Source organism: Macrobrachium rosenbergii, chromosome 39, assembly GCF_040412425.1.
Source record: "Macrobrachium rosenbergii isolate ZJJX-2024 chromosome 39, ASM4041242v1, whole genome shotgun sequence".
Lineage (NCBI taxonomy): Eukaryota > Metazoa > Arthropoda > Malacostraca > Decapoda > Palaemonidae > Macrobrachium > Macrobrachium rosenbergii.
Genome location: NC_089779.1, coordinates 10,302,177 through 10,324,719, shown reverse-complemented (window position 1 = coordinate 10,324,719; position 22,543 = coordinate 10,302,177). Strand labels below are relative to the sequence as shown.

The 22,543-nt window shown below is 37.0% G+C and overlaps 1 protein-coding gene and 1 long non-coding RNA gene across 3 annotated transcripts in view; one reads left to right on the top strand and one right to left on the bottom strand.

Annotated features, from left to right (window-relative positions):
• The window catches only part of LOC136825731 (uncharacterized), a 583,078-nt gene that overhangs the window by 16,146 nt on the left and 544,389 nt on the right, over positions 1 to 22,543 (bottom strand). The window lies entirely within an intron of this gene.
• Positions 1 to 22,543, top strand: part of LOC136825723 (cubilin-like) — a 75,747-nt gene that overhangs the window by 6,378 nt on the left and 46,826 nt on the right. The window contains exons 3-7 of the mRNA XM_067082518.1: positions 2,067 to 2,127; positions 3,758 to 3,798; positions 15,146 to 15,245; positions 16,719 to 16,926; positions 17,583 to 17,782. Of these exons, the coding sequence (XP_066938619.1) occupies positions 2,067 to 2,127; positions 3,758 to 3,798; positions 15,146 to 15,245; positions 16,719 to 16,926; positions 17,583 to 17,782 (610 nt within the window). The remainder of the gene's footprint in view (positions 1 to 2,066; positions 2,128 to 3,757; positions 3,799 to 15,145; positions 15,246 to 16,718; positions 16,927 to 17,582; positions 17,783 to 22,543) is intronic.

Below are 22,543 nucleotides of genomic sequence, written 5' to 3'. Positions count from 1 at the left end.
GGGAGTACAGCCCCTCTTCAGTCTCCTTCTATTTCTTAAATCTGTTCCTTCCTTATGAGTATAGTTCTCTGGGTTGTTTGCATATATATTCTCTGTGAATGAGTTAATAGTATCATAACGTTTACCCAAGTCTTGGAAGGAAAGAGTCCACACCGTGCCCTTACTTGGAAGCAGTACAACTACATGACCCCTTGTTTTCCTCAAAAAACTTGTTTCTGAATCAAATTCACTCAGCAGTTCGCCTCTCCAGAGCCCTCATACAAAAATTTTCTATCCATCAGTGTTCTATCCTCCCAAATAGCTATTAAGTCTCGTGTAAACTGGGATCTGTGTTCAATAAAATTTTCTTGTGGAGATATCAAAATTAACTTTTTTAATATAAACTCACAAGTCTTTACAGAGGGCCCTCCTCTAGGCTTCTTCCCCTCTAGGCTTGCAGCTAGCACAGACAACACAGTGGAATGACTACCAATTGTTGGTGGTGCTGGGGCTCAAAGACGTGCGGGCAATTGAGGAAGTGTTGATGTTGTTCTCCATTAAACTGTGTATAACTCAGAGTGCTCACTGCACAGATAAGCTCAGGTAAGCTGATGAGTTTTTACTAAACAATAAATATTAAAAAAAAATTTTTGATTGCTAATTGTAAGTAAATGAGCTGTCAGACTTAGAGAAATCCATGTGTATTCAGGATATCCTCTCATGGATTATGTTTGTTTGCTACCAGTTATCACAGATCAGAGATTTACTTTCAAGAGAGTTTATAGATTTTCTGAACAGTCTCAGCCTGACTCTGATGAGTGCTACTTAAAGTCCCAATATTGCCATTTTATATTTATTTGTATTTTCATAAATAAAAATATTAACTCAGTTGTACTGAAGGCAGTTACACCTTCAGATATATTAATGGAATGGAATATAAAATTCAGGCCAAGGACCAAGTGCTGGGACCTATGAGGTCATTCGGCGCTGAAAGGGATATTGAGAGTGAAAAGGTTTTAAAGATGCAACAAGAGGAAAAAGTTAAGTAAACCTTAGTTTTACCAGACCACTGCACTGAGCTGATTAACAGCTCTCCTAGGGCTGGCCCGAAGGATTAGACTTATTTTACGTGGCTAAGAACCAATTGGTTACTTAGCAACGGGACCTACAGCTTATTGTGGAATCCGAACCACATTATAGCGAGAAATGAATTTCTATCACCAGAAATAAATTCCTCTAACTCTTCATCAGCCGGCCGGGGAATCGAACTCTGGCCCAGCAAGTGCCAGTCCGCAGCTCTACCGACTCACCCAACGACCTCGCAGTTGCAATATGACACAATTGTTAGGGCAGGGAGGAAAGTAAGATGGAAGAAAAAGGATATGCACAGAGGTACAGTCAGATATATTAATGATCTATCACTCAATAATAGGGACAAATCAGCGTTTTTAGATTATTTGGTCATTTGGAAAGGAGGGGGATTTTAGGAGTGAGAAAAGAATACATTTAGAAGTACATTATTCGGAGAAGGAGGACAGAAGACCTAGGAAGGGCAGGACAGATGGCGGAAGTGAGGTTTTGGAATGGAGGGACCTCAGCATCAAATTAGCAAGAGAGTGCAGGCAAGACGGATTTGAATGGTCCAATTGTGAGTATGGAGGGGGCTTCAACGAGCTATTGGTGAGTTTTCTGCGTAGGTGCATGAAGAGGCTGATGATGTTGTGATTGCTGTCTTGTCTTTTCTCGTATGCAAAAGAAAATGTGTAAAGGCTTGGTCTCATATGGACTTAATTGATGCTTCAGAGGTCAGAGACTTCTGAAGTCAGAGAAAACATGGTGTTCTCCTTTATTACTATCCAGAAATCTTCTGACGGCACAAATAATTTGAAAAACCATTGACATTGTTCACATTTTTACAAATCAAATAGGTAATAGATACACTAATGTTTCAAATTATTGGTAAAACTTTATCAGATGAAGGAAGAGTTTTAGATATTTTCAAGAATCAGCTAAGTCAATTGTTTACAATAAGATCACAAAATTGAAAGTGTCAAACCTATTTTAATGTACTTTATTTTTTTCACCAGGCGCTCGACTTCTTCGTGAACGTCCTGAAATATGTAATTTTCGGAGGGCTTTCTTCATCAGGTTTGTGATAAACGTGGAATCTTATTATTATTAGCTAAATTCTGTCAGGTAACAATGGTCATCCATTATAAATTTTTTCCATGCCATGCACTGATGAGATAAAATTTCATGATTTATATAAATTCGTGTAGCCTGGCAAGGGGTGCTAGGATATTAGGTAATTTGGTCAAATAAATTACAAAACATATTAGTTGGTACCGTTTTCACATTCCTGTGATTAAAGGTACTTACCTTATTTTAAGTCTCTTTTGCATGTGAGTAAATTAACTACTGTTCACTTGAATGTATTTATAATTGTTTCTGTTTTTAGATGGCAAAATATGTTTTGTTTTTGCCTTATAGACCTGAAATATCTAAGGTATAAATTTTAGCATCAATGGTGATATGGCTCCATTGAATAATGTTCCATACTTGGATTTAGTTAGCAGTGCTTAACCTGTACCTCACTTTTCCTATGGTTACTATTACTGTATTATCAAATGTCAGTTTAATAAAATCACTGCGTCACAGCTCTAGACTCTCGTGCTCACTCAAAGGAACTTCACAGGTGGCCCTAACAAGTGATTCATATAATTATCCAATATCTGTCAAAGGTTCGTTCTTCACTTGTAGTCACCGACTTGTTTTCAATCTGTTTATAATATGTAAGGGATAAGTTGCCCACCTGTGTCTGACATGTAAGACTGTAGTGTGGATGCGCCTTAATGGAAACATCACGATATACATACTGTATCTGGTTTTATTTTGCATATTAGCCCGGATTATTGTTGTTACAATTATCACAGAACTTAATAATAATTCCGAGTAAACATGCTTAACTTTCATGAGGCCGGGTCAAAATGTTTGGTTTCAAAAATGAAATTTAGAATTTAATAAAATGTAATTACAAACGTTCAAAAATATGATTAACTGGAATATAGACTGATATATTTCCTTCATCGATTTGTTTCCAAAACTTGACATTCGCTGTTGCTTAAAGTTTGGACATTAATATAAGTTAAGTATACCTTAGTTTTACCAGACCACTAAAATGTTTACCTGCTATTGTTGACCTATAATCTGCATACTAGTACTAGATATTCATAGGTCAAATAAGACTAAATAAGATGACAGTAATTTAGTGCGGTACTTCCGTGAGGTTTGAACGCCACCACAACCAAAAATGGGTGTGATCTGTTTGATATGTTACTACCAGAGTCGCATTCCATAATGTATGCTATTCATTTATGATAGTGGGTTTTAGAGATGGTAAACAATCGCTTACAATACAGTAATGCTAAATTCGATCTGTTTATATTAGTTACATCTTACGGCTGCTTTGTCAGGCATCTGTATTAACTTTTGTGCCTCCGTGATCAGGAATCCAGTATATTTCAGTGCTTACACCAACATAAATTATGGGATGGGAAAAAACTTTGAGTGAAACTTTTTGGAACAATAATTAAGAGGCGTTTAGCAGGATGTTTCTGTTATGTACGCGCCAGAAACCAGTTTCAAAAATCCAAGTCTCAAGGTTTTTTCTCTAAGCTTGCATGATCTTGATATACAAAAAGACAAAAACTAAGTGGTAGCCATTAATCAAAGTATGTCACAATTTTATGGTAAACTTGTAATTTATTTTTTTTTACAGGTGTGCTCAAGAAGAAGAGTCTTCTGATGTTTCTGTCGCTGGTTAGTCTTTTTTCTATAATTGCTTTATTGCTGACTGTCAACGTCATACTAGGGTACGAGGTAGAGGACATTTTTATTGTGCAATGTATCTTTTTTGCTATACTGTGGGTCATTTCTCCACCAATCCCTCTGCTTTGTATTGGAACATTGTGTAGAGAAATCGAAGCAAAACTCTTCAAGTTTTGCATCCTGAGTTTTATAGTAGGCCCAATTTTCACAGGTTTACGTATAATAATGGAGGCGAATGTTGTACACAGTTCAAAATTTTTGTCCAACTCGATAGAAAGTTTAAGAAAATCCCAAGAGGCTCACACTACCATCGGCGCACACGTTTCCAGCGTGCAGGATAATCTAATTATGGTGGAGGGGTTAGTCTTAGAGAAAATACTTATGAAAACAGCTGCATTTCGAATGGCATTTTTCGACAGCATGCACAAGAAAAGGCAACTGAAATCAATAGACGGTATGTGCCAAAACTTGACTGATGACTTAGTAGGACTTTGTGTAGATGGTTTTAATAAGGGCGAACACTGGGTGGATGACCAATACGGAGGTTTCAACCATTTCGTTGGAAGTTTAACCGTCAAAGTAGGTAGGAAAGTGGTTTGTTCTGAAATCCGAGAAGAATCAAGGGACAATAGTCCGTGTGACAAGTACTACGAAGAAAAAGACAAGATCGAAGCCTTTTCCAAAGCCAAAGAAAAAGACGGGTCACAGAGAGAGGCAGAAGGCTCCCTGGCGCCACTGGAAGTAGAAACAAAAGGAGGTAATGTACTGAGAATAAATGAGAACATTTTCAAAGATATCAACTCACATTTACAAGAGTCTCTGTCATTTATTGATAATATTCCAAGTGTCATTGAAGCTTTAAAGTATTTCTTCATAGAATTTCAGTTAATGCTGATAATAGTCATTACATGTTCTTCAGTGATAAAATTTAAAACGGACAGAGGTTATCGCAATGTATTCATAACTCCAGTTGTTGAGGACTTGAATGAAGCCTTACAGTTACACTTACTACCTCCTCATATTGACGATGGCTTTTTATATGGAAGGGAATACATAAAAATTACTAGTTTTCTTGATGGGTCTGTACTTGTAACTGTTATACTGTATTTAGTCAAATTAGTTGTTGATGCTAATGTAAGAATTTTGAAAGGGGACGTTGGCCAAGATGATACTGAGATGATGATGTACATATTTTTTGTTCATCTTTTTTTCCTAGTATTTGGCAAAACCTTTCTTGGGAACTTGGATATCATTATCATGGAAGGATTAGACGAAAGCATGAAGACTGAGAGGGCCAAATACATCCTAAGTGTAATAAGGAAAAACAGGCGAGAAAGAGAACTGAGGCTGGCCTCACTGGGTCTGAAGTGTAACATATGCGAACGGAAAATTTACAGGAATAGATGGTGTCCTGACAAACTGTGTCGGAATTTCTTATGTCTTGACTGTCAATGCCATTAAAATCTCCGATATCCCAGCATAACACTGTAATATACTGTATATTTTCAGTTGCTGTATACTGGATAGTTTCACTGTATACTGCTAGATGAAAACTGTAATTCATATTATGCATTACTTGTTCATGGCCATCATTAACTTTTGTGATTCATTCCTTTCTCATGAATAAACAGTCAAGGTTTTTTTCTTAATGAGGTTACAGATTAAAAGAACAAATATTTGAGTTTAAAATTAAATATATCTATCCTGGAAATACCTTTTAGTATAGAGGATGTCATGACAAGATGTCAGTTTTTCTTTATTTATCCCATCGTAAAACCATGTATTCTGTGTTTCCAGTTTATATTACAGGTCACATATTATACCTCGTGTCGTTAGCCGAAAACAACTTGTTATTTCTTCTGGCGCAAGCATTTCACTTCACATATATTAAGTACTTCTGATAGGTTTACGCAAGGCTTCTTTCAATTCACAAGTTTTGTAGTTAGTGTTGATAACAGGAATTGCATGTCATTCAGTACTTAATTTGAATAAAAGGATAGAGGTTATTTCAACGCATGTGTAATTCCAACTGCTGAAGGTTTAAATGAAACCTTACAGTTGAACTTACTACCTCCTCATCCTGAAGACTGTTTTGTATATCAAAAAGGATACAAAAGATTTAATTATTTTCTTGATGGGTCTGTACTCAAAGCTTTTATTTTGTACTTAATCCAACTGGCCCCTGATGCTTATATAAGCACGTTGAAGGATGTAACCAATGACGGTCAAGATGATCATGTACATTTTTTTGGTTTCTTTGTTAATATTTGGTAAACGTTATCTTAGGAACTTAGACATTATTATGGAAGCATCAGATAAGAGAATGAGGGCTGTGAGGGCCAAATTTGTCTTAAATAAAATAAGGAGCAGGAGAAGTGAAAGAAAACTGAAGCAGGCTTTACTGGCTCTGAAGTCCCATATTAGAGAGGGAAGATTTGCAAGAATAAATTGCTAACATGATAAACTTTGTCGAAATTTTTTTTATGTCTTGACTGTCAAAGCCATTAAAACCCACATTATCCCATCATAATACAGTACCATACTGTACATTTTTTTCATTTGCTGCATATTGCATATTTTCACTGCGTACTGCCAGAGGAAAATTGTAAATTATATTATGCATTACGTGTTCATGGCCATCATTAACTTTTGCGATTTATTTCTTTCTCACGAATATAACAGCCAAGATGCTTATCTTAAAAGAACAAATGTTGAAAGTGCGATATATGTCAGAGGAAGACTTGGGAATAGAGGGTGTTATGATAAGATGTAAATTTGTTTTATTATCCTACCATAAAACCAAATACATCTTCCCATCTATCTGGTATCTGATCTCTCGCCAACGTTTTACTTCGCGTATATTAAGTAGCTGTAACTATGCAGAGCCCAATAAATCAGCTCCGCGGCCTGGTTAAAAAATTTGGTAGTAATGGCCCAGGGATATCTGATGAACAGCCCATATGATACAAGCCAAATATGCAAAGACTAGAATAACATTAAAAGTAAAAAAATTTTTCGGGAGTGCCCAAAATATAACTGGCAACGAATGTCAAGTGTTGGAAACAAATTAATGAAAGAAATATTGTCTGACTCTCCATCATTCTCAATAAGCATATTTACAGAATTCTTATACAGCTGTAATCCGATATATAAAAACTAAACTTTATTATTAAATATCCAAATATAAGACGATTTTATCTGTGTGTGTGTGTGTGTGTGTGCGCGCGCGCTTCTGCGCAAGAACTTTTTCAGGAAAGTGGTCATAAAAAAGGACATTTCAAACTCATATTTGGTGATATCTATAGGTGAAAAAGTTTATTGGTCTTTTTATGATGTTTCGCTCAATAAAAAAAGTAATTGATAGCATAATTTCGCCTGAATATCACAAGGCGTTAACGATACAGATAACATTTAATATTGCTTTTTTTTTAAAGACGAACTGGTCCTTGAGCCAGGATCCTAATTATGGCACACCAGTACCACCTGGGAAAATAATTTGTTTAGGGATATTTTTTTTTAGCAACACATCACCTATACTGCCAGGATATATGTGGTAGCAATTTTGTCCCGATGCCAAAACACTTCAAACTGATGGTTGTCTCTTACGGTCTGGGTACACAAGCGCTAAAAACGTCGCGTTGCTGACTACTCGAGCGCTACTTTCGAAGCGTTACTGAGTATCAAACAAGCATGTTTAGTTCATTATGGATGCTGTCCAAGTAGGATGTGTGACAGGCTTCTGCCTCGAAATCACCAGACATGCAAAGAAGGAAAATGTGAGACGTTGGCGGGTTCACCCTGCATTGTCGGACAGACTCTCTACTGGTCAATTCCACGTTATGTGTGGAAACCACCGAAAACATGGCGGCAAGTTCTACCTTTATTACAGACTGTCAGTTGAAAGTTTTGATGAACTTTTATCCTTGTCGAACATCTCTCGTGCTTTCTTTCGTGATACTGGCGTAGAGTGGCATCTGGACCCCGGTACTGTTGTAGAGGAGCCCAGAGGTCTATCTAGCCTCTCTGGTGTCGTCCTGGTCGCCAACAGCATCTTGTGTAGTCAGGCAAGGCGTTACTAGCGCTGCGCTAATAATGTCGACACCGACGTTAGAAATTCCTGACGCCCACAAAACTCGTCCTAACGTAACGCTAGTCAAACTCGTGTAGTCCAAATTAGTGGTTTTCCACTGAAAAGCATGGTAAGATACCTCACTCTGTAAAAGACAGCGTTAGATGGCGTCAGCGACTCAACTTTTTTTGCGCTCATGTATCCAGACCCTTAGCACTGACGCTTATAGCCCAGTCAGTATGTTTTCCAGACAAGTTGTTCAAATGAGCATCTATGCAAAAATTATCATTACTGACTACCTCGACACAGTGACTATACATTACACAGGATGAACTTCTATTTTCACGTTTCACATTTATTGCTTCATATACACATTTAATACTATCTTTGCAATATAGTAGGTGCTTTTTTCAAGAGCAGTGTTACTGGGATTTTTTGTATCGTACTCTGGTAGTGCGATAGTCCCGCACAACAAAGGATAGAGGAGAGTAGATTAATGTCTAGCAATTAGACTTAAAACTAGAGTAGCTGACACACTTTTTTCAGAATGAAGACCCTAAGAATAAAGAATCTGTTTCGAAGCAGTGTCCCACACACTGGTAAGATGATGACCTCTTATATGACTCTCAGGAGTATGAATTCTGGAAAACATTACCTGAAGCTGCCAAAGTGAGAAATTATGCCTCTAATTTAGACGTTCTTAAGCAACTTGGTGTAAATGAAGTGCCAAGAATCTTATATCATTGAAAGTGCTAGACTCTTTAACTTGAAGAGAAACTTCAGACTGAACGGCTAGGCAAGGAAGCCACTGGTAATGAAGCTGGTGAGGACACTTTTACATAAAAATTCCAAGGAAGCTATATTCATCAGAGGCACGAGCCTATGATCAGAGCTGGCCAAACATTATGATTATGTGCAACCCAAAAGGAAGACGCAAGTATTCCACCAGTAAGAAACAGAGTTCATGATATGAAGTTTATTCCATAATAAAAAAAAAAGGAAACCTTGGTGCAAAGAGAATGATGAAGAGATAGATGGTCATGAACTGTAAACTTGATTAAAAGAAGATTATATACACCATTTCCAGTAATTCAGAATAATTACCATTTCTTCTTTGGTCATAAAACTATAATCTTTCATAGTAATTGATGGAGTTACTCTCCTACAGGCTTTTGCAAGTTAGCACATTCACAGAAGACTGGAATCTGCCTAGGCAATGCAGTGAATATATTTCCACTAAGGAAAGGAAAATTGCTAATGGTTCCTGAAGGTGCGTCATTAAAGGATATTTTCTTTTAAAATACGCTCTAAAGAGCCTGGAGAACCAAAGCCATCAATTTTAAGAAGATCGTGTGTCAAAGCTTCATCACATTAAGTCCAATAGACATATGACTGTGACTCACTGGCCGGCCATTCCATCCATCAGCTGAAAACCCTGTGGAAAGGCTTTCTAGGAAGTTTTTGGACAAATGAAGAGCTATCCACATTTTGGATATCATATGTTGACAATCTGGATATCATATGTTGACAATTTGGATATCATATGTTGTCAATTTGGATATCATATGTTGACAATTTGGATATCATAAGCTGACAAAGTAGAGAATGTACCTTCCCTTCTATAAGCATTACACGTGGGGGGGGGGGGGCGGGGTCTGAGGATTGCACCTCCAAGGTACAAGAACCACAATCCATGTTGCTTCACCTCTGGCAACATGAATTATGTGGAATGAATGTGACTGTTATCAAGGGGCTAAAATCAGTTAAATATATCTACTCAGCAGTATGTCAAAACTTGAATCCATTCCAATTGAGCAATTATTTTACTAATGGAAGCACTTCGATGAAAATGCTGTTAAGAAACTTACTTTAAAGTTATCAAAGATGTATCCTACTCTGCTGTACTAAACTGGATTCTTAGAAACTTTTTTTTTCCTTGGCATCAAACATAATTTTTCGAAAAAGGTACTTCAAGGCCATAACGAAAATTTAAAAATTTACTGAAATGATGATACATCAAATATGAGAAAATAGAAGTCATATCTAATCAATACACATTGATTCTTGTATTCAGTAACTGAAAAAAAGACTGATTTTATGTGATTATCATACAAAAATTAACATGACAAGAGAAGCAGTTAGCCCCAAAACAGCAACCAGCGAATTACTATTTTAATGAAAATAAAGGTGAGTGTTATTATTCAAAATTATCAAATTAAAATCTTTGAAAATAAGAGTGAAAACATGATCCTACCAACGATGTAATATTTACAAGGAACCTAAAATTTGATAATAAAAAAAAAACTTGTTCCTTACATTCTGATAATTGGAAATGGAAAAATTATACTTAAATGTGAAAGGTGGAAAAGTTGAAAGTTATTAGGTAAAAGTAATACTAGAAAATCTCATGGATCGCTAATAAAATGGCTTAAAAAGTTACCATCCGTTTACTTACTTTCGAAACATCGAATTACTAAATATGTAAGCTTGGAGCGATATGATATCTTTATAACGGCCCTTTAAAAAGAGCACAGGCTAAGAAGTCGAACACACATCTCGTGGCATCATAAAACGATTCCATTCGAGCTATCGCATAGAGCTTTATCTACGAAGCTGAAAGGTCAAGCCAACACAAGTGCAGGTCACACCTGGCTACCCATGACCTGCAGACGTGGAATTCCTCTCCAAGGTTATTCAGTCTTTATAAAAGAAATACTTATTATAGTCCACGAAGTGTTTCTGTCCAGAGCGCTCTTGGCAGAAATCGAATTCACCATGCTTCACATAGCCATCACGCTGCTTCTGCTGCTGGCTGGCGCCGACGGTGCTCCGAGGACGACAGAGGCACCGGTAAGCACTGCAGGAATTTCTCACACCCCGTTTCTGTCAGCCGGATGGAACATGATATTTATTATTTCCCTGTTGTCTGACCTCGTTACTATCACTGTCATTTCAGTATTTACGTATATTTTTTGTTCCCTTTTGCTCGATGAGGTAGTCAAAAAGCCTTTATTTCCCAGGAGGTTATTTTTCAGTTTCGTCAGTAAGATTTGTAGATTTTTACGAAAAACTGACCAAAATCTAAACGATTCGTGAATGACAACGAGAGTTTAGATTTCGCTAGAGATAAGAATGTAATTCTGGGGGTGGGGGGCAGGGTAGAATTGCTCATCCTCTTGGGAGGCTTGCTATCTCCAAACCATCTTGTTACTAAGCATTTAACTGAGCAGCCTACGATTAACGATCACCTTCTATACAAGTAATTTTCCCATACACTCAGCCCTCACCCAACATCTAGTGACAACAAACAATCAATGATAGGCAAACACATCGGTGGAAAATAGCTCGTAAAAGTTCCAGTGTTTTTTCAATAATAATAAACAACGAGTGACTGGAGAGAGCATACATGTGCTTTAAAAATAAAAGCCAGGAAACATTTTTTTGCAATGGTCTTTCCCTTAACAACTTTCACTTCAGGTGTGATGACCTACACGAGTTATGGTAGAAGAGACTCTGCCTTGGCAGGCAACTCTTCTAGGAGAGGGACACTCCGAAATCAAACTGAAATGTGGAAGGGACCCTTTAGTCTTGGTAGGCAACCCTTTTAAGAGAAGGTTATTTTGAATATAAACCTTTTTCTCCAACCTTGGACTGTTCCATAGCCATTGTACCATGGCCTTCTATGGTTTTGGGTTTGAGTTCCCTTGGTTGTGGGTACAATCGGGCATTTTTACTCTTTTTTTTGTTCACTTTCCTATTTTTTCGAAAAGTGTGTAGGACAGGCTGATGAGAAAGCAAAAATTGCTAGGTGGATTATCTGGAGTGTGCTTTCTTCTTTACTTGATATTTTCTTTCTCAGCTATTTATAAACCCGAAATCCATCCGGAATGTAAACAATAGTAAGTCGAAGACTTAATTTTTAATCCAAGGGTTTGATGGCTCTGACTTCATTTTCTTCATAACATCCTACATGCGCAAGGTACGTCTGTATATAATAAGTCTGGATGATCTATGCTTATATATTTACTCTTTACTGTAATCCAGATATTGAAGACTCTTGGAGAGGATTAGTATGGCTCAATCACAGGAATCAAAAGCTTCATTTACTATTTGTGGAGATTTGCAATGCAAAGAACAGTGAGTAGCTTCATTCAAATTCCACTGATCAACATGGTCAGTCTGCTCTCGAGTTCTGTGTATTCTCTGCTTTTGTCCAGCTAACTGAGGAACCCACGCATATTTTTGGTAATAGGTTAGACCTCATATTCACAGATTTTCCAGCTGTCCAAGTCCAAGATCTGTGAGTATATAGGCACTCCCAATCATTGTTCAATCTGTATATTCCTAATGCCACCATTGAAAAAATGGCACGGGTGAAATCTAGAGTCAACTGAAGTTACATATTGAAGTTTGTCTGGCACTTACTATTTCAGATGCTATATTTAATCCAAATCCTAAGAGGAAGTTAAATGAAATGGTGATGGCTATTTTAGTATGGTATACCCCTATAAAGGTCATCAAGATCAGGACAAATGGCCAGCATTGGTTTGATGACACATGTAGATGAGTTTATCATGACAAACAAGCCAAATTCAACACATGGAGATGATTCATATGGACACTACACTGTTTTTATTGAGATTCGCCGTGCTGCAAATAGACTTTACCGTATAGGTTAGCGAAATTACAATAATTCTTTAAAGAGAAAACTCACAGAAATTACTCAGCCTCGTCTGTGGTGGACCAAATTGGTATCTCCTATCTTAGGGTCAGGCTCATCTTTCATCCCACCAATACAGATGATGGTAGATTTGTTACTGTCCCTAAGGAAAAGGCTGAACTGCTTCAGTGAGCTTTTTGAAGCTAAGCAATCAGCTGAGGATGTCCCTCTCCCTGATACTTGTCATCATGAACCTAATCTTTCAATATTTACCTTTCGCTCTAAGGATGAGAACTCTTGATAAGATCCTGATGGTTTCTTCCCTTTGTTTTTTTGAAAAGTTTCTAGTGTGTTGTCTCCCAAGTTTAGTTGACTATATACATTGTATCTTTGCTGATGAGCACAAGCTTAGTAATACAGTGCCGGTCCCAAAGAGTGGCTTATGTGCAGACTGCAGTAACTGCAAGTCAATTTATTTCTCTCTGTGCTCTCCAAAGTTGCAGAGACTTATTTTTAAGCCCTATACAAGTATGTGGAATCCAAGGGACTGTTAGCTAATAGTCAGTATGCATGCAAGAAGCAGTTAGGTTACTGTGATGCTCTTTCAGATTTGACATGCCATTTGCAAGAGAGCCTTGATAGGGGTTTTGAGTGGAGTATTTCAAATAGATTTTAGTGCTGCTTTCAATTTAGAAAATCATCAGGCACTTATTTATAAACTTCAGAATCTTGGAGTGGGACGACTTCAAGATTTCCTTTTAGGTAAGCAACAGCGAGTTGCTGTTGATGGGATCTTTAGCAAACCAAGACATACCGTGTCAGGAGTTCCACAGGGCAGCGTTCTTAGTCCGTTGTTATTTTTAGTGGATAAAAATGATATGGTTGTTGGCCTGAAAAACAAGATTATTAAGTGTGCCGATGATGCTACACTTGTGGGTGTAGTAGCCTCCACTTACGAGAAATGAAACTAGCCTTAGTCTCAATCGTGACATGGAGCGGATTAGTGAATGGTGTAGTCAGTGGGGTATGAGGCTGAACTCTAATAAAACAAAAACAATATTGATTAGTACATTTCGTACTCATTATCCACCCCATCCTTCCCTTCAAGTGGACAGGACTCAGTTGAATGAGTCTGAAACTTTCACTATACTCGGTGTAACTTTTGACTAACATCTTACTTTTGAAAAACAGGGAATGAAAATGTCAGCAAATGCTGTGCAGAAGTTAGGTATTACATGTAAGGACTCATATATTTATGACAGTGATAAAATTAATGCAGCCAGTTTTAGGTCGTTTACCTTTCCTTTACTGGAATATTGTTCTCCAGTGTGGATTTCTGCTCCTGCCAGAGATTTACCTCTTAGACAGAGTGGTTCGTGGTGGTAGGTTTCTATTTCCTAACAAGCAGTTATGACTTGGACCACGGACGGATGGTCTCTTGTTTGTCAATTTTTTATAAGTTGTATGCTAACAGAGAACTTTCGGTATCACAATTTTTTCCTGTCGTGAGCAACCAGATTTGCTAAACAGCAGCACCAGTGTGTAGTAACTGTGTCAAGCAGCTCCAAAGCCTTTTATTCCTCACTATGTTCTACTGTGGAACAGCCTCCCTGAAAATGTTGGGAGATTAGAACCTTAAAAGTACAAGCATAGATGCAATGCATCACTATCCTAACACAATTCGCCTTGTATTTTAGTAATTTATTTATATCCTTTATATATTTATTTATCAATTTATCTTTTTCTTCTTTGCTAATAACTGATATCTTATTTGTGTATTTCCTATTGTCTACTGTAACTTCTTATAAATGAACACCATATTCTTCGGAAGCCTGAATTTCAACTCAATGGCCTTAGGCTTGTTCCATATGAATAGGGGGTTATCTTCTGAATAATAATAATAATAATAATAATAATAATAATAATAATAATAATAATAATAATAATAATAATAATAATAATAATAATAATAATACTATTTATCGCTGCCAGTTGACTTCCTATACATGTGAGGACTATGAGTAGCCTTAGTATGGTAGCAGTATAATTTTTTATGCACGTCGATACCTGTTTATAAATTAACATACCTCTCAATGTCTAATGCAGGTTATTTAAATTTTTAATAGTTTGTTTGGTAATGCGATTCTCTATGCCTATTCGTCACAATGCGTACAACGTTCTGGCATGTTAAAGTAAAGCATTAAATAAATCAGTCTTAGTCTAAACTCGTAATCTTCTTTAAGTTTACATACTTCCGATGTATGTATATGAATTAAATAACTATTCTCAAAATGCCATCCACTTAGTTTCTGTGCAAGTTTTTCATACGACATGCAAACGTCGCGTTTGAACTGCTTTAAAGCACTGCAGTATTTCCAGGAACTGTCAGTGAACAACAATTTATCGCTTGTCGAAACTGAGTATTTTGTAGATACTGGGAAGTTATGTATTTGAAAATGCCAAGAACTCAGGCCAAGCCTATGTTTAGTTTAGTTTTCTTCCATGTTTGTCATACCTTCACATCTCTGTAGTAACATTACACAAGGCAGTGAAAATAATGACCTTCTAACAAATTGTATCTTTTAACATGGTACAAACAACACTCCAAGGCATCGGACCGCAACGAAACCACTTTCCCGCCAGAAACAACAAAGAAATGGTACGAAAAACCTCAACAACGACAGTCGATGGATTGCAGCGTCAACGCAGGTAACTGATGTCATACTTCCTTCATCCCGAGAGCTTCATTTATGCCTAGTTTTCTTTTATGCAATCTCAATATCTTCACTTTTATAATGCGCAACTGAATTACAAAGTCACTTCTAACAGAATCTTTTGCCTTCTTTTAATTTTTAACACTTGTTCCTTTTGTCCCAGTATTGGTTGGTCCTCTATTTCATATCTCTCATCATCTTTCAAAAATATTAATCAACTCCTCATTTTGGCAAATTTCTATTCGCATATTCGTATTCTTAATAAATAAAAATATTTCAAACGAGGTTATAACCTTCCTTAAGGCAGGCGTCATCACGATATAAATGTAATTACAACCAACTTTTGATGTACTCGTAAGTCAGAGAAGAATAAAATATGAAACTGAGGAACACAGTTCCCTCTAAAGAAAGTATAACCTGATGAAAGAAAGTATAACCTGATGGAAGAAAAAAGCATAAATTGGCCTGTGAAACTAAGCAACCCGTTTTCCATGAAACGCTTCTATTTCCTTGTTTACTAACGCGTCAGGTTTCGCATAACTAATATGCTACTATCATAAGCAGTCATGAGAAATATGATTTTTATCACCATCATATGAATATCTAGCCGACTTCATCACATCGTCCCATGTCGTACAAATATTCTAAAATAACCTGAACACAGGTTTAAATAAATAAATTGTACTTTGCAATACAAAACTATCACTCAGCAAGCTTCAGCCTGAAGCTCTGACTTTGACACAATGAAAAATGTTCGTTACAATAACAAGAAGCGATGTGTTTTCCACTGAAGCCTCAAAGTCCCTTTTTTGTCTAAAGCACCTGTAATATTCATTTCATGCAACATTTAGCAGTAGGATCGCACGATACTTGTTCAGTTCTTTTTGTTTAATGCTATATATCTCAGCCTTAAAAATGCAATAATACATTAATACCGATTCTGAAAACTTTACAAAATTCTCTTTTAAATCCTCCTGCATTGTTTCATGACTTTAAATCCCTTGTGTTTCATTAAACCAATTTCAGCCAAACTTTTCACAAACACTCTTTGGGAACTGAAATGGTACCTATTCCTGTTAACTAAGGGCTGGAATTTCTTTAGCTTTCGTTTGTAATCTAAGTTCTTATAAGTTCATTTGTTTAATAAAAGTTAATTATTTTGGAAATTTTCAATATGAGAATTGAGTATTTGCCAGCAATGTTTTCTTTTTAAAAAGGAAACTCATACAACCTACAATGATGAAACGAGAAAATAATATACGTACAAAAACAATATAAAATTCATAATTAAGCTTTACTACACAATACCTCAAGGTTGTAAACATCAAATCTGAAATGCGCTCTCTGGTAAAAAGATTTTAATTATGATAAAATAAAAACACACATGATATAGTGACACATTTTAAGAACACTCTTAATGGTCTTCTAACCAAGAACCGTCATCACCAAACTAAACCTCTTCATTCAGGTCGAGTAGTGGCGTCCTCAGGTGAAATCGGGATAGGATCTATTGGAGGAAGTTACAACGATTATGAATATTGCGTCTGGGAGATCGAGGTTCCCGAGGGACTGGTAATTCAAATCACGTGGGAGTACTTCGATCTAGAGGGTCCAAGTCCTTTATGCCCCTATGATTACGTTGACATTTCGGAATATGCAACCGGAGAGAGCTTGACGTAAGTGAATGTGTATATTTCAAGTAAAAAATATTAAAATACAAAATTAAAAAGAAGGGAAGCCCCAACCTGACAATTGGTTGAAATATAATAAATTACAAAACAAAAAGCAACTAAATTAAAATCTTTTCAACTAAAAAGGATGATCACGGGTATTTGAATAAATTCCAAAGTGGAATTAGTGCATATCTTGCTTAAAGACATGCAAAAGATAATGGATGTGTGTATATATGTATATATATATATATATATATATATATATATATATATATATATATATATATATATATATAATTTGACAACAGATAAGAATAAGCAATAAAGACGTGCCAGCGATAATGGAGATATATATATATATATATATATATATATATATATATATATATATATATATATATATATATATATATATATATATATATATATATATTATTTATAACATTATCCCGTAAGATGTCCTATTTTAATAGTTAATTCCTTTTTCTTCTGCAAACTAACAGTTCACGGGAAAAAAGTACTGTACAGAAAAACGGGAATCAATACTGAAGCGCAGGCTTGCCTTCACTCAAACAGGAACAATATTATTGTAGCTGTTACACATAATCACAATACACAAAATATCGTACATAACTCCGCAATATCAATGTCTCTTCCAGTGGAAAGATTTGTGGCAGCGGGATTCCACCGCCTGTAAGAAGCCGAAGTAATGTGGTTGTGGTGACTTTCAGCAGTGATGTTTCTGTAGTCTTCCAGGGATTCAGGCTTCATTTTGAAGCTATCGCATTATCATCGTCATCTTCTTCGTCATCGCTGTCGTCATCGTCATCGTCATCGTCATGGTCGGAGAGCTATAACGGTGGGTAACGAGAGATTTTTTAAAATTTTATTTTCCTTATCTTTAATTTTTTGCCAAATACTTTAAAGCATTTTAATTTCCCTATGAGGCTATTATGTCAGAGAGCGAGGGAGAGGGAGAGAGAGTCCTTCCCATATTGCACTAAGAATCTTCCCTCTATATCTGTACTATATGCAGCACGCGCGCGCTCGCGCACACACACACACCCAATGTATTCCCCTCCATTATCATTTTTCATTTTATATTCCTCGGTAATTTGCCATAATTGCAACTTCGTGAAACGATGAAAAACGGTAAAAATGATAACGCTAGACACATCCTTCAGTCCACATCAACGTGAATTTCAAACTAGTACATTCATAATAAAAATTGTCAATTTACGTTACTTTATATATTTTCTTATTTGTACGCTGTAAGAAATACTCTGTCCATGATTTTTCATTATTCTTTGTAATGCATAACCAATAACGGTTATCAATAAGAATATCGAGGTTCATAAAGGCAAAGGCCGTTCGACTAAAGCACATGGTAATCCCAAGCACAAAGAAGCAGCCATGATTACTATTGATAAAATCTGAATCTTTTGGCTATTAGGGTGAAAAATTTATCGGATTGTTTTTTTTTCAGATGGCAACAAATAGGGAGAATGATTATGATAATGGATAAAGAGCAACATGGAAAAGTGCAAAACATTAAGAGAAAATGAAATTTGAGCAAACGTTTTTAAAAATATGGTTGGCAAATCCTGCCTTCAAATCGTGGTTGAAGAAAGAGGGTGGCTGGGAAAGCTGTGCTATTTTATGTGCAATGTAAAAGTTTTGTGTGCTGAAAATAACCATACTGAAAGGTCATATACTATTATTTCTGAGAAAAAATTAACGGAAAAGAATAATTTAATGTTAGTTTTTAATGTTTTTTTCCCCGAAATTAAACAAGAGAAGCCATATATTACCATTTCTGAGAGTGAATATCCTGAAGAAGGTGTTGTCTTCATTTCCTACTCTTATGTGACATTTCATCTCTCAAAAAAGTATTCAAAATTTGTCAGCATTCTGTGCTTCTATATTTTTTCCTAATAAGAATGACTAATTTAATCAAGGAAGGAATCAAGGAAAATTAATTGGCTGTTTAGGTAATATAAGGAAAATCAGGGAATTTTGGCAGTCAGTCCAAGGAATTCACATTTCAGCGAATGGAAGGACTGATTATAATAGACGCCCAGGTATTTTTTGTTAGTGGGTAAACTAATGTCACTAAATTTTGTAGTCTGGCATGAAGTGCCAAAAATTGTTTGGGTTCTGTCAAATCAGCACTAAGTTTTCCACTCAATATTATAATTTGTATTTCTTGAATGTAACAGACCTCTGGCAAGGAGAAGGAACAACAGCTAGAAAAGTAGCATCACTGGTGTATGCAATCAGTTTGTTCTCCAGACCTTGCCACACGTCACTAGTAAAGATAATAAATAGTAAAGGTCCAAGGACATTACCTTGATGAACATCTGAAATGACATTACTAAAGCTACTATACCGACCATACATGCCTCTGCCCCTTCATCAAGAGCACTGTGCAAGATTGTAGATACTGATAAGAGTGCATCACAAATACAAAGGTCTTTACAAAGACCAAAATTTAAATGATGGCAGCAGGTTATTACCTTCAAGAAACATACAAAGACTCTTAGAGAGCAACTTCTCAAAAACTTTAAGTAAGAGGGGCATCATGACTGGCTTAGTCCCTTAAGTAATGCAGCTATGTTGGCCTTCCTCCAAACAGCAGGAAAACTTACAAGTCCAACTAATCTTCTTAGAACAGTAGTAGTAATCTTAGGAGCAATGAAATAAGTTGTTTTCTTAAAAAAAGATGGGACAGATCCCATTAGGGTCTATGCTGCCATAACTGTCAAGACCCAAAAACAAAGTTTTGACTTCTCAGACCACTGAACACAAATTGGGCCCTGGAAAGCATGACTGAGCCAACACAAGGGCTCACCACATTTCTGCTCCTATATGGGGGGGCATGCTTGAATTAACTCACAGAACGATGACTTGAGGGTAGATCACCACTTGCAGTCATCACCACTGGAGAGCAAGATCTCGTTCACTCCCTCATTATAAACTCTTTAAGCTCAATGAAATTATACCACAAAAATGTCCAGTTGAGGACTTTTTAAGGAATTCTCCCCTTGATAATAGTCTTGAGGTGATCATTTAAACATTCAGAATTCTATAAATATCGCTCCACCTGACCTCAATATGATCATGGTGCATACCATTCCAATTGCCCTAGGATTTCAAGTGTACATTTCATGAAAAACTAACATCAGAAATAGCCTGATCCATCTCCACACTAACCTTAATCAAGTAATGATCGGATGAACCCACTGGGAAACCTACTCTTAATTCCCCGTGGTTAGGAGTGGCAATAGAACAGAATAGAATAGAATAGAGAATTTAGGCCAAAGGCCAAGAACTGGGACCTATGCGGTCATTCAGTGCTGAAACGGAAATTGACGATAAAAAAGGTTTGAAAAGTGTAACAGGAGGAAAACCTTGCAGTTGCACTATGAATGAATTGTTAGGAGAGGGTGGAAAATAAGATGGAAGAAAGAGAATATGAATGGAGGTACAGTAAAAGGAATGAAAGAGGCTGCTGCTAAGGGCCGAAGGGACGCTGCAAGGAACCTTAGCAAATGCCTACATGAGGTGCACTAATGGCACTGCCTCCATACAGGGTAGGTGTGGGGAAGTCTGAATGGCTTCTGTTTTACCTGAAAAAGGCCTAATTTCACTCAGGGATTACTATGTGGCCAAGGAACTCTATCTCTCTGAAAAAAACTGACACTTTTGCAAACTGAGATTCATCCCATTGCACTTGAATGCTGCTAGTACTTTAATCAACTTCATTTTATGCTCTTTTGCCAGTCTGCCTGTGACTACAATATCATCAAAATAGATGAGCACCCAGTCCCCAACGACTGATGACAAGACTGACATTATTACTCAGGAAAAAGACCAGATGCACTTTCAAATCCAAAGAGGAGATGCCAATATTCATATAACTGATCATCCACAATCTCTACTGTCCTCGTGAACAGTAATTTTGTGATATCTGGCCTTCAAATCTAGTGATAAGAAAAACTTACTTTCACAGACTGAAAAGTAATTCCTCAATCACGGGTAGTGGATAGGAATTATCCTTTGAAATTTCATTCTTTTATTATCTACACAGTCATAGTGAGCCATCTTTTTTCCTTACCACAACAGTCGATGATACCCAAGTGGACTCACTATCCTGGATAAATTTCTTGATACCACTCGCTACCTCCCCTTGGTAACACACAGGGATACAGTAAGGCCTGCACAAATAGGGAGTGGTCTCGTGTCAATCTGAAACAGGAATTGTATAACCCTCCCTGGGGGCTCAAATCTGACTGCCAAGATATCAGCTTAGCCTTTTCCAATTTCCTCTACTCCCTCTTGGTACTCAACTGGGATGCACCTGCAAGGCTGCATTAGCAACTCTCTCACATGTCCCTTCAGGCAGTTAGGAAGGGTGACAGCTGCCAGGGTCTGTGCTAGTGAGCACTTCTCATCCCTAATGGAATTTCATTCAAACTGTATTACACTATTTGTTGCATGTGACCCCTTCTGGGAGTTAATCTGCCACCTACCATAGGGCTTGACAATCCATAGTGTTCTTTCGGTCAGAGGTTTATAAGGTGTAACAAGCAAACTCACTGTTGTCCTTGCAAGGACTAACTCACCTCTCTCAGGGGTGGCTGGAATTGCACTCTGATTATTTTGTGTTCAGACTTACTGTATTGCTCATAAGCTCTCCCATGTATTGTCTCATGGGGATCCCCTTACTGCTGAGAAAGACTTTTATAAGTCTAGCTTGGCTTTGGATATTCACCCCAAAGGCTTAAATGAAGACAAATCCCAGAATTTACTGAATGCCCTCGATTCCCAAGGAAATCACAATAAAAAGGTATTTTGAACAATTGTTCTGGATCCTACCTTAATTTACTATGATGCCCACTGCTTTGAACGTAGCAGGTGTTATCCAGGGGTGGAGAGGGTCAGCATCTTCTTGCTCTCATTGCCTCAAGAAGAGTGCGTCTTTTTTTGTCCTACCTGTGTCTAGACTAACAATACACCCACTTTGCCAGGGGGCACAGAGAGGGAAGGATAGTCTGTGCCTCCTGCTTACTTCAGCTCTCCCATATGTCCACACTTCTGATGCTGGTTGTTGCACAGTAATGAGTTGAGCTTGGATGTCACCTGGGCTAATTCTTCCTTTTTCCTCACCAATTCTGACAACTAGCCTTTGGACGTGTTCTATTAGTTCTTGCAACGACGTGCTCACATCGTATAAAAAGCCTGTATACATGGTCTGGCAATATTTCTAAATAACACCAGTACATTGTTAATTTGTCCTTCTCTGGGAGTCTGTCACCATCACCAAGTGCAAAACTATCAACTTTCATTATAATTCGGTCTAACATTTCTTTAGGAGATATCACTGGTGCTGATCTGCTTCTGTTCTTTCCTTAACTGAAATTTAGCCAACATCATCTTGAAATCTTTCCATGAGCAGCATCTCACCGATTTTATTTATAATAACATTGAGACTGACACTTTTTCTTATGCAAAGAGGATACCTCCAGTCTGAATGCCTCTTTCACTTCTCTTAGGAAAGTTTTCGCCAATATGTGTCCTGGTTTTGTGCAATCACTCTCAAATACACGAACCTGACCTC